Source organism: Hippopotamus amphibius, chromosome 11, assembly GCF_030028045.1.
Source record: "Hippopotamus amphibius kiboko isolate mHipAmp2 chromosome 11, mHipAmp2.hap2, whole genome shotgun sequence".
NCBI lineage: Eukaryota > Metazoa > Chordata > Mammalia > Artiodactyla > Hippopotamidae > Hippopotamus > Hippopotamus amphibius.
This window is the reverse complement of record NC_080196.1, coordinates 40,587,065-40,599,827: the sequence shown is the minus strand read 5'-3', so window position 1 is coordinate 40,599,827 and position 12,763 is coordinate 40,587,065. Positions and strand designations below refer to the sequence as shown.

Below are 12,763 nucleotides of genomic sequence, written 5' to 3'. Positions count from 1 at the left end.
TTTAGGCAGAGTGAACCACTCTTATTGGTGAGGGTGGCGAGAACCTTCCTGAAACCCAGGAAGTTCCCAGATGCCACTCATGTAAGCAGGCATTTCAAAGGACAGCAGTCAGGCCTGCCATGTTAACTCTTTTCTGTATAATGCACACTCTGCCATACTGAATTGGAAAGCTAATTTATTATAGTCACTCTTCAACCCATTCACTTACCTTTGAAATAATATCACTTAACTTTAAGTATATTTCATATTAACTTTTATGAAATTACATAGTTTTAAAAAGTCAAGTAATTCTGAGGTTTAAAAATGAAACCTGCTTCACCCCAGCTCTTGCTCTCCCAATGCACAAGCAACAATTTCAAACTCTTTTGTAGTTTCTTCCAGTATTTATCTTTCATTTCTAAAATAACATGCATTTACTGTTAGGTCTTGATTTTTCAACTTTACACATTATCTATTACCTTTCAACTATAAACAATGAGGATTCAACTCTCATATCCCCTACCACTCACTGCATGTTCTCAAAAAGGTTTTATCATAATTTTTAGTTAAATCTCTATTCTGTTTTTCATTATTATGATTATATAAATGTTTGCAAATAAGTCACACAGGCTCAGAAATTATAGAAATTATATTTAGAAATATATAGAAATTATATTTCTTTTTCATATTGAGTTGTCTTTCCTGGGATTAATAATAGCCTGTTTTAAAATTTTAATTATCTATATACATATCATTAAATCCATCTCTAAACTCTCTATCAGTACTGAAAACCTCCTCTCATATGGTCAAATGTATTTGGTAAATTATCCATTCCAATTGTTTCTGGAGTCCTCCAACTCTAATGGCTGCACCCTAAGCCTGCCACACAACTCTTCCTGGGATTTCCCTTCATAATTGCAGATGCCTTTTGCTTCTTTCTTGTATTGGATCCCACTTCATGGACACTGTGACTTTTACTTTTCTTGATTTTTTTCTCCATCATTTGGTGGAAAACATCATCCAGTTGCTTCCTGAGAAAGAATAGATAAATGAGACCTTTCAAGTCTGAAACTGTCTTTATACTATTCCCACACTTGATACTTGGGGGAGGCATATACTTCAATATGGAAAACAATGTTCTCTCAGCTTTTGAAGGGATTATTCTGATGTCTTCTAACTTGGTATCATTCTGATTTGTAATCTTTTCTATGTGACCTGCTTTTTCCCTCTGGAAGCTTTTAGGATCCTCCCTTTTTCTACCACTAGTGTTCTCATTTTAGATCTTTTTTTTTGCATTCACTGTACCAGGGCACTGGGGGAGTCTTTCATTCTGGAAACTCAAGACCTTCATTTCTGGGAAAGTTTATCATTTGTCTTTCTAGAATTACTATAGATGGGATGTTGGGTATCCTGAATTCATCCCCAAATTCTCTTTCCTCTTCTCGTTACTTTCCTATTTTCCCTCTACTCTGGGGGACTTCACCTTCACCTTCCAAATTTTCCACTGTATCTTTTAAAATCTTTTGTATTTTCTTATTTTTAACTGTCAAGAGTTTGTCTTTATTTTCTGACTGAGTCTTTTCATTCTCCCTCCTCGCCTCCCTCCTTTCTTTTCTCATATTATCGTGTTCCCATTTCATGGATGCTACTCTTTAAGGCTGAGATCTGTTTGTTAAGACTTCTTTGGTGCTCTACATTGTCTCCCCTCTGTTCCTTGTTTGGGGCTATGAGGTTCATGAGATTTTCCTCATGTATCTGTTGGTTCTTGACTGACTGACTACTCAATTTTGAGTGAGGTAATAAAAAGTTGTTTAAAATTGTGTGTGTTGGGGGAAGGGGAGGGAGTATTTTGATATCTGGTAGGATTCAGTGTAAGGCAAAAGGTAGCAAGCTGGATATTTTTTAATCGAACTATGGCTATACAGTAGTTTGATAACTTCTGACAAATGTTTCTCTATCACCACAATCAACTTACAGAATGTTTCCGTCACTCCCCAAAGTTCCCATATACCCCTTTATAGTCAGTCCTCTCTTCTACCTCCAGGCAGCCACCAATCTGCTTTCTGTCACTATAGATTAGTTTGCATTTTCCAGAATTTCAAATAAATGGAATCATACATTACAACAGGTATTCTTGACTAATCAAAGGCAAATTTTTTAAAATAAATTTACCTATTTATTCAATTGGCTGTGTTGGGTCTTTTTTGCTGTGCGTGGGCTTTCTTTAATTGCAGTGAGTGGGGGCTACTCTTCGTTGTGGTGTGCGGGCTCCTCATTGCCGTGGCTTCTCTTCTTGCAGAACATGGGCTCTAGGCGCATGGGCTTCAATAGTTGCAGCACATGGGCTCAATAGCTGTGGCTCACAGGCTCTAAAGCGCAGGCTCAATAGTTGTGGCGCATGGGCTTAGTTGCTCTGTGGCATGTGGGATCTTCCTGGAGCAGGGATGGAACCCGTGTCTCCTGCATTGGCAGGTGGATTCTTAACACTGCGCCACCTAGGAAGCCCTCAAAGGCAAATATTAATCCTTGAGCTTTACACTTTTCCCAGATAATGCAAGGACCTTAAAACACTTTAATCCTAGAATTATCTAATATCCTCTAATACACTGCTTCTTAACTTTAATATGCACATTATATTAGTCAGGGTTCTGCAGAGAAATAGAATCAATAGATATTACAGGAATTGGTTCAAGCAACTATGGAGGCCAAGAAATACCATGATCTGTCATCTGCAAGCTGGAGAACCAGGATAGCTGCTGTTATAATTTAGTCAAGTCCAAAGGCGTGGGAGCCAGGACAACCAATGTCCAAGGACAAGAGAAGATAATGTCCCAGCTCAACCAGAGAGCAAATTCAACCTTCCTCTATCTTTTTGTCCTAGTCAGGCTCTCAACAGACTGGATGATGCCCATCCACACTAGTAGGGGTGATCTTCTTTACTCAGTCAACCTATTAAAATGCTAACCTCTTCCAGGAACACCTTCACAGACACCTAGTAATAACGTTTTACCAGCTATGCGTTAGCCCAAACTGACACATAAATTAACCACCACACGTGTGAATCACCTAGGGGGATTTTGTTAAAATGCAGGTTCTGGTTTGGTAGGTGCTATTATTATTTTTTAGGTGCTATTACTCTTTGTCCATTTTCTCTCTTTAGTAAAATTATACCAAATAGGTGACTACTTGCAGGGCCAGTTCTTTTGTTGAAATATGGAAATAACATACTTTATGGTGTCCTGACTTCACGCATGATTAAAAGTTTAAGACTTAACAGAAATGCTAATTAAAGGTTGAAATGAAAGGACATTAAATCAGAGTGAACAATTTACACTTGCCACATACTATTTACTTTCGGGTTTGTTGTTCAATGTTTCACTAAGAATATGGTAAAATGTTCTAGCCAGAATTCAAGTCCAAAGAGGGTAATGTGAGAATTTAAACCACACTGTACCATACTCTTGCTTGATTGGATCTTAAAGCATGAATTATTTAAGCCATTTCCTTGTTCTAAAAATCATGAGGAACTACTACCCCTTCACATCCAGTGCCCTACACCACAGACTCCATGCTCTGACTTTGTTTTTATCTTTCTAGTCTTTCCTCTCACATCTCCCATTTTTGGTCAAATGGGGTAAACCACTGTTCCCTGAATCAATACTACAGTGTCCCACCTTCCTCTGCTCATGCTGGTGCTCAGCCTGGACCGCACTCCCTCTACCATCCTCCTAGTTAACACTCAACCCGAGCTTTAAGGTGGAGCTCAACTGGCACCTTGTTCATGGAGCCTTGCCCTCTTCTCTCTCATCTCTCTCTTGCCACTTTGCTTGCATTTTTCTTGCAGTGCTTGTATGCCATTCCATGTTCCAGTTACTAATATACTCGCTTTATTCCTGTGATTAGATTTTAAGTGACTTCAAGTGTGAGGGCATAGACTTTTCACCTTTGTGGTCTTCACAGGCATGAAATAGAACCTTACCTGCAGCTCATGGATAATTATTGAATGAATATGTATTTCAGCGTGACTAAAAGGGGCTCCAGAGAACTTCAGCTGATTTATTTCCTCAATCCAAGGGCCCTCAGACCCAAAAGGAGCTCCTGCATAACCCTTTACTACTTCTTAATTTGCAATGACCACACCAGCACTGTCAAAACCTCCTAAATTTGAGCTTAGATTCATCCTTGCTCTTCTCCTTTGTCCCTATGTCCAGTCATTCATAAAACTGTTGATTTGTCTTCTGATTTCTGATTTGGCCCTTCCTTTCCCTCCTCTTTCTCTACCATCTCTTCCACCATTCTGATTAATGCCCTTTTATTTTCACGTCTAATTATCTACTATAGATAAATACTACAAATCCTTCCTGGTTTACCTAATACTGTTCCTGCTCTAGTTTATCCTACGTGTAATGGGGACCCTAATAATAATTTCATAGTTACAAATTGATAAATGAGATATGGCATGCCTATTGGACTTATTTTGTACAAGTACCCACTGTATCTTTGGAGAATCACCTCCTGCCTGTGTCCTCTGGTTCTGGTAGTGAACAATGACCACATCTTATCAGAGTATCATGTCCTTCTGGCCATAGCTATTAGTTCAGGTTGGCTGAGAGACTGCAAGAGACTATGTCCCCGATGACATAATCTGAAATCTCTTGACTTGACTTTACCTAAAACCAGAGGCGCTCCTGGACTTTCTGGTTATGAGAATCAGGAGATTTCCTTTATGAGAATCAGGAGATTTCCTTTATTAATTAAGCTAGCTTGTTTTTTAAGTGCAATGAAGATTTTTAATAAATACAGTATGTAAAGCACTAAGCACAGTACTTGCACATAAGTGTTAGGTATTATTTTTGTTATCCCTATACCCTTGCCATGCCTCATACCCAATTCAACTTTTAATCTGAAAAATTAAAATATAATTTTAATTTCCTTATTATTCCCTGCATATTGTCCCTTTGCCTGGGCTGCCCTGTCACAAACCTAATAATGTCATTCCACATTCTTTTCACCAATTCACACCCATCACTATTTAGAACCAGGCTAAAAGAAGTCTCCATCTGAATAGTGGTAGTGGCTCTACACTATTCACTGCCTTATCTAATTTCTCCTGCATGTATTTTCCAGTTATTTCTAGCTTGCTTCTTGATTGTACACTACTCAAGGGAAAGAAAAATATATTCTATGTTTACACATGATCACTATGCCCTTTCTAGGTTGAGATTTTGTCATTATTTTCCGAAGCAACTTGTACAGTGTTGGACACAGGAGATGTTCCATAAGTCTGTTATAGGAATAAATGACTGGAATTAAATTTAGAGGGTGTGGTATTCAATTTAAAGCCTCTTAGCACGGCTAAATTTTTTCCTTTTTCTAAGCAAACTATATTCTTAAAGCATTTTTATTACAGCATAAAAAATATTACAATGATTCCAACCTCCCATATTCTTCCTACTTATGGTTTAGAATTCTTTTAGTCAAGGTCTAAGGAAGGAATATTCTATTAAAAAAATTTAGCTATCAAAGTCTATTTTCTTTTCATCACACATTTTATTAATCCAGTGGATATTGCATCCGACCCTTCAGAGGTTTCTTGCCTTGGTAAACTAATGATAATAGTATATTGTTGACAAAGATATCCTGAGATGCTGAAAAAAAAATTGAGGGGGAAATGTTTTGTATTCATGTTTCCCTTTTTGGATTTAAGTGGTAAAACAGTTTCCTACTCCAAATTAAGTTAGTCTCTACTTAGAAACGGAGAATTTTTAAAAACTACTATTGGGAATCAAAAGTCTGTGCCTCTGTTTGTTGAACTGAATTGCTGTATGGTTTAATGCAAAGGCCAAGGGCTGGTGAATTTAAACTCTTTAAAACAGCTAAAGATGAAAGTGAGTTAAATTTAGTGCCTCTAGGATTTTTGATACATGTTCCAAATTTGTTTTTAATGACATAATTGTCCCACGTTACATATAAGACTACATCATAGTGAACTGGTTATATGTGTAGTTATACTAACAGAAACCAATTCTAAATATCTAAAATAAAAGTGAGGACAACCGTAAAGTTACCATTAAGAAAGTGGAAGTTGAAAATGGAAGAGACACATTTACCCTGCATAAGGTCTTCTATGAAAGCTTTGAATAGAAGAAACTGGAAATCATATATATCAGGTTAACAATGCATTTTCGACAGCATTTAAATCATTATTTTGCTTACTGTTACAAATGGAAACCAATACATTTTCCTCAAAGTATTTATTCATTAAGTTTCCGCAAAGTATTTAGTACAACTGTGAATTGTACTAAATAAATTTTGAGAACATCCATCAAGAAATAAAAGTTACTAGTTATGTGTTGAAATGGTTATATTTCACATTTTAAAAGAACAAGAAATGAAATTCAGTGTTCTTGTTTCTATTAGTTTTCTTTTTTTTTTCTCTCCTTTAACTAAAAGTAATTGTAATATTGTCTTGCCTCTGGGGCTTTCCCTTTCACAATTAATCATCTTTTCTTCCACACCTTGCCTCCAGATGATCATTCCCCCTAGCCTTAAAACACTTAATTGATACTATTTCACCTTGACAGCTTTCAAAACAATGCCATGTCCTGCCCTTGCTTATCTTCACAAGCCACTCCCTTTTTCTAAAAAAAAAAAAAAAAAGAAACTGGGTAATGAAATATTTTTGCTATCATTCTGCCAGAAGGTGCTACCATGTAATCAGGAAAACATCTTTGTTATACAAATTAGCATCCTTACTTTTATCAAACTTTCAAATTCAAAACACAATATGTTTAAATTAGGATAATGAATATCTATACTTCAAAAGTAGCAGTTCGTTCAGTTGAAACACTGGAAGACTTGGATCCTAAGCCTTTATCCTTCATCCTCTGACTCTGCAATCTGTCACTGATCATCAGAACCAAGCAAGAAATTGTGAAAGTCTTACCAAGCTACACCACCAGCGCGGGCAGAGGAAACGCTTTCAAAACATGTCATTCATCTTCGCATTTAAAGGCAGCCTATCCATACATCCTTTATAAACATCGTTAAATATTGGTGCTTAAGACTTCAGTCATATGAGGTAAGCTTTCCAATTTATAGGCAAAAGGGGTGGCAAAGGAGCCCTTTTCTCTTCTTAAATTTATTTACCAAAACAAAAGCCAGGCTGATTATATCTGAAAGTCTGAAGTTGCCATTTGTCAAACATCTATTAGAAAGCCGCTTTTGCATTAAACTAACCGACTCCTAGCCAAATCAGGTTTAAGGAGAGTGTTTCCCATGTCTATTGTGACAAGCGAGTTCCCAGACGTCTTAAGTAGGCTGTCAAACTTTTCTGTTTACTCTTTTTAAACACAGAAGGGAGAAGATGGCACACAACGAAAACTCAGGTCTGTTTCTTAAGAAGGATGTCTCGTGGGGAATAAGACGCTCACCTGTACACAACAGAGACAGGTCTTCCCCGGCTGTCCTCACCGGGGGAAGAGTATGAGCCATCGAAAGACCTTTGTCCTCCGGACTGGAGCACGGGGGGAGGGGGGCGACTTTCTGGGAGTAGTGCAGGCACCTGCACCCCAAGAAACTGCAGATCGGTTTTGTCTTCAATGACTACTCTTGGCTTAGCCTTTGGAGGGACCCTCTAGCTCAGGGAGGGGGGTTGTTGCTCCAAACCTTAGCCGCCTCCCTCGCAGGGTTGGGGGAGGGGATGACTGACCACTCCGAGTTAGAGACCCCGTCTTTCCCATTTGGACCCGAACGTCCCCCAGCTCTCTAGCCTGGCTCGCCCCGTGACGAGCCGGGCCGGGGTGAGCCGGGGCCGCGGCGGGCGCAGATGCCGCCTTTGCTCCGCGCCCCTGCCGCGTCCGCATCGCCACCGTGAGGCCGAGCAAGGGACGGTGCCCTGTGGCGGCAGCGGCTCCGCGCTCCTCTCCGCGCCGCCCCGGCCGCCGCCGCGCCGGGCACGGGCGGGGGGATTTTTTCCCTGTTCCCCCCTCTTTCGCGCTCTCGCTCCTGTTCAGCGGGAGAGCCCGCAGAGCCAGAGAGGGAGCGAGGGAAGGGGTGGAGGTGGCGGGGGGAGGGGGGGAGGCCGGAGGGGCGGATCCTGCCTGGGGGCTGATCCCTCCCTCCCCTCGGCCGGGCTCCGTGGCAGCAGCGGCGGCGGCGGCGGCTCCATTCCCCCTCCTCCCCCGGGAGCGGCGGCGGCGGCCGGGCCGGGGCCCCAGCGCGGGCCGGGAGGGGGCACGGCAGTGGCCGCAGAGGCCAGCGCGGGAGGAGGCCGCGCTCCGCTCCCCGGGCCGCGCCGACCTGCTAGACGGCCGGCCCACCCGCGCCCAGGGGCCCCGAACGGTGGGGCCGGGCCGGCGGCTGAGGTAATGGGGGCGGCAGCGGGGCTGGACAGAGCGGGGGCGGGGGCAGCGGGGCCTACGGGGACCAGGATCTAGCGGGGTGGAAGAGGGAAGCGAGGGGCATCCCGAGCGGGGCGGGGGCGGCGTGAAAGCTCTCTCCTGGAGCCACGGTGGCGGCGGGGAAGGAGAAGGCGGGTGAGGGGGGGAGCTGAAAAGCGAAGACCCCCTCCCGCAGCCGCCATCTTGTTTCCCCCTGGCCCTGGAAGCCGAGCCGCCGAGCCCCGCCCCCTCCACGTTCTCCAATTGGTTAGCCCAGAGGAGAGTTCCAGCCCCTGAGCGTCCCTTGGCCCCCCGGTTCCTCCTGACGGGCAGGTGAGGCGGCCAATGGGCGCTCGCCTCTGTGCCCCGCTCGTTCGCAGGCGCTAGCTCTCTCTGTCTGAGGGTCGGACTCCCAGTCAGTCTGTCTCTGGCGCGCTCTCCCCCTCCCCTGTGGTGAGGAGGTGTTGTTTCCCTCCTTTCTCTTCCGAAGGGTCAAGATTCTTCTGGAAGAGGTGCCCCTTTAAAGGGGCAGGAGCCTTAGCTGGGGGCCTCACTTGTCTCATGAGTATCTCGTGTAGGGTGCAGGGGGAACACTGAAATTGCAGAAACTCCTCCTTCCTCGCGGACCTGGGTGGGGTGGGCGAGTGGGGGCTCGGGGCAAGCCAAGTAGACCTCTGGGGATGTTGGAGGTATTTGGAGCTGTGTATGTGGGAAGGGCTGTGTGGGATGAGAAACTCCCGCCAAAAAACGAGACTGTAAGCTTCTTGCGGGCGAAACGCGTTTTCTTTTCCTCAGCAGCAGCCCTTCCCCCTCTGGAGTTTGCCCCCCAGTGTCTAGAGGCTTGGCTAGGACAGCAGGGGTCTCTGTAGCTACTTGCTCCTTGGTTGAGAGATACTAGGAGGTAGCGGGTAGGGAGGGAGAGTATACCGTGGCTTTGACAAAGGAGGAGCTACCTCCCGTCTCTGAACCATTTCAAGTTACTATGGAGGTAGATTTTCATACCTCTGCAAGGGTCTCCATGCCGTTGAAGGGGTGGAGGTAGTAAAGCAGGTCTGTTGGCCCGGGCTGCCCCCAGGGTGTTGGCATTTGTGAGGCATGTAGTGGCCAAGGGTCTCTGGAACCTGGACAGATTTTCTACGATGATTCTCTTTCCTTTAGTTCCAAACAGGGTTTGTGCCTGCCTGGCAATGTGCGTCGGCCAAGTTGTTTTTGTTTGTTTGCTTGTTTGTTTGTTTCAGTCTTTGGGATTGGAAGGCTTTCAAAATAAGGATGTTAATAATACCTTACTAACAAATAGAAACCCTTAAGAGATAGATTTTATTAATTTCATTTTACTGACAGAGTGTGGGGGTACAGAATGATTCAGTGACTTTCTCCGGGTCACACAGGGCCAAGATTAGAACCTGGATTGCCTCAGAGCCTCATTTTGTACCAGACCACGGCATCTCTGTGGTGTTCTTACGTCCTAGTGAGATGAGTTGGGCAGATCAGAAGATCTGGGTTTAAATTGTAGCTTTACCACCTTTGGGTGGAGTGACACCTTTCTGAGCTTCTGTTTCTTCATCTGTAAAATGGAGATGACGATATCTATTCTCTTTTCCAAGGTAGTTGTGAAAAACATTAAAAGTAAAAGGGCTTTGTAGTTGGTAAAAGTGTGCTACGTTATCATCACCATCTCCACGTTATAGGTAAAGATGGTAGATCCTGCAAGCAAGATGGCAAATTCTGTTTTTCTCCTTGAAATCGTCTCTCTGTTCATACCCTTCCAAGTCCCTGCCCACACCTCAGGACACAAGGGTAGACTGGATGTATTTTGGGAGAGAGGGACTTTTGAGGTAACAGATGCGTTGACAGTTTACTCCAGATAATTGCCCCAGTTACCTTGGCCTTAGGTCCAGTGCGGGTCCCACATAGGTCACTTGGGGCCACTCCCAGAGCTTCCAGGGTTTGTGCTTAGAGATGTACTAGCCAGTGCATCCTGAATGTTGCCTTTTGCAGAGAATACCCTGCACATTGTAGTTTGAAGTCCTTAGACCACATGTGATAGACATTTCAGGTGCTTTCACCTTTGGGTGTGGTGAGGGGATAGGGTTTCTGATCATAGTAAGATGGGTTGGGAGAGGGCTCTAGACCTGTGGATTTTTGATCCCCCATTGGGCCACAGTCCGTGTGTAGTGCTTGTAAGTGGATGCTGTTCTTGTTTACTCCTTTCCTAAGCCTTAACCACCACCCCCTTTTCCATAGTTAGGTGTCCCACAGCCTTATGTACCTCATTAGAACAGTAGCTCTCTATGTTGCGTTGATCTGTAGTGATCTGTTGTAGTGATCTGTTTACTTTTCTGTCCCTTCAATCAGACAGAGCTCCTTGAGGGCAGGCATCATGTCTGTTTGATTTCTCATTTCATTCAGCTAACACTTACTGAGTGCTTACTTAAGAGTCAAGCACCGCTCCAGGTGCTGGAGATACAGTTGAACAAAGGCAAAAATCCCTCCTCTCATGGACCTTACATTCTAGTGGAAGGAAACAAATATACATGATAAATAGGTAAATTACATAGCACAGTAAAAATTGGTGAGTGTGACAGGGAAAAATAAAGATGAAAGATGGCTGGTGGGGGAAAGGGATTTGCAGTTTTGGATAGAATGGTCATAGGTCTCACTGAGAAGCACTGTTTATGGAAAGCCTTGGCGGAGATGAGGAGCAAGCAATGTGGATGCCTAGGGGCAGGATGTTCAGACAGGGAACAGCCAGTTTGCTCAGTAGCCACTTGATCAAATCAAAGGGTGAATGAATGCATGCATGCCTGAACGTCCGGCTCACAGTCTCCTGGCCTTCTCTCCTTAGGCCTGTCTCACTGGTTCCCAGGTGCCATGAGGAAGCCTCGCCGGAAGTCGCGGCAGAATGCCGAGGGCCGGCGTTCCCCATCCCCCTATAGTCTGAAGTGCTCACCCACCCGGGAGACCCTGACATATGCTCAGGCCCAGCGGATTGTTGAGGTGGACATCGATGGACGTCTGCATCGTATTAGCATCTATGACCCTCTCAAGATCATCACAGAGGATGAATTGACCGCCCAGGATATCACTGAATGCAATAGTAACAAGGAAAACAGTGAGCAGCCTCAGTTCCCTGGCAAGTCCAAAAAACCCTCATCCAAGGGCAAGAAGAAGGAATCCTGCTCCAAGCATGCATCTGGCACTTCCTTCCACCTCCCGCAAGCCAGCTTCCGCATGGTGGACTCAGGCAGTCAGCCAGAAGCACCGCCGCTGCCTGCTGCCTACTACCGCTACATTGAGAAGCCGCCTGAAGACCTGGATGCAGAAGTAGAGTATGACATGGATGAGGAGGATCTTGCCTGGCTGGATATGGTAAATGAGAAGCGGCGAGTAGATGGGCACAGTTTAGTGTCAGCAGACACCTTTGAGCTACTGGTGGACCGGCTTGAGAAGGAGTCATACTTGGAGAGTCGCAGCAGTGGGGCCCAGCAGTCACTCATTGACGAAGATGCTTTCTGCTGCGTGTGCCTGGATGACGAATGCCACAACAGCAACGTCATTCTCTTCTGTGACATCTGCAACCTGGCTGTACACCAGGAGTGCTATGGCGTCCCTTACATCCCCGAGGGCCAGTGGCTATGCCGCTGCTGCCTACAGTCTCCGTCCCGGCCTGTGGATTGCGTCCTCTGCCCCAACAAGGGTGGCGCCTTCAAACAGACCAGCGATGGGCACTGGGCCCACGTGGTGTGTGCCATCTGGATCCCTGAAGTCTGCTTTGCTAACACCGTGTTCCTGGAGCCCATTGAGGGCATCGACAACATCCCACCTGCTCGCTGGAAACTAACCTGCTATATCTGCAAGCAGAAGGGGCTGGGTGCAGCCATCCAGTGCCATAAGGTGAACTGCTACACGGCCTTCCATGTGACTTGTGCACAGCGGGCTGGGCTCTTCATGAAGATTGAGCCTATGCGTGAGACCAGCCTCAATGGCACCATCTTCACAGTGCGCAAGACCGCCTACTGTGAGGCCCATTCGCCACCAGGTGCTGCCACTGCTAGGAGGAAGGGTGACTCCCCTGGAAGCCTCAGTGAGGCTGGGGACGAGGAAGGGCTGAAGGAGGGCTGTGGGGAGGAGGAAGAGAAGGAAGAGGTAGAAGAGGAGGAGGAAGATGAAGGCCAAGGTGGGGTAGGCGGCCCCCTCAAGGGAGTGTCCAAGAAGAACAAGATGACTTTGAAGCAAAGGATCAAGAAGGAGCCAGAGGAAGTGGGGCGAGACACGCCCTCCACCGTCCCCTTGGTCGCTGTCCCACAGATACCCTCTTACAGGTGAGCCTGCCCAGGAGGGCTCCCCAGGGACTCATGGTTTCTTCTTGGGCTGGTTTTGGCCCTAAGCCAGGCTTCCTTCCC

The 12,763-nt window shown here is 45.2% G+C and overlaps 1 protein-coding gene across 3 annotated transcripts in view; it reads left to right on the top strand.

Moving 5' to 3' along the window:
- Nucleotides 1–7,896: 7,896 nt before the first annotated feature.
- Nucleotides 7,897–12,763, top strand: part of BRPF3 (bromodomain and PHD finger containing 3) — a 33,154-nt gene continuing 28,287 nt past the window's right edge. The window contains exons 1-2 of one of the 3 annotated variants that reach the window (XR_009048045.1): nucleotides 7,897–8,345; nucleotides 11,206–12,682. Coding sequence is in view for 2 of the 3 variants with exons in the window: in XM_057699431.1 (XP_057555414.1) it covers nucleotides 11,232–12,682 (1,451 nt within the window). In the remaining variant the exon portion in view is untranslated. The remainder of the gene's footprint in view (nucleotides 8,346–11,205; nucleotides 12,683–12,763) is intronic. The other 2 variants (XM_057699431.1, XM_057699430.1) reach the window with 2 other exon arrangements.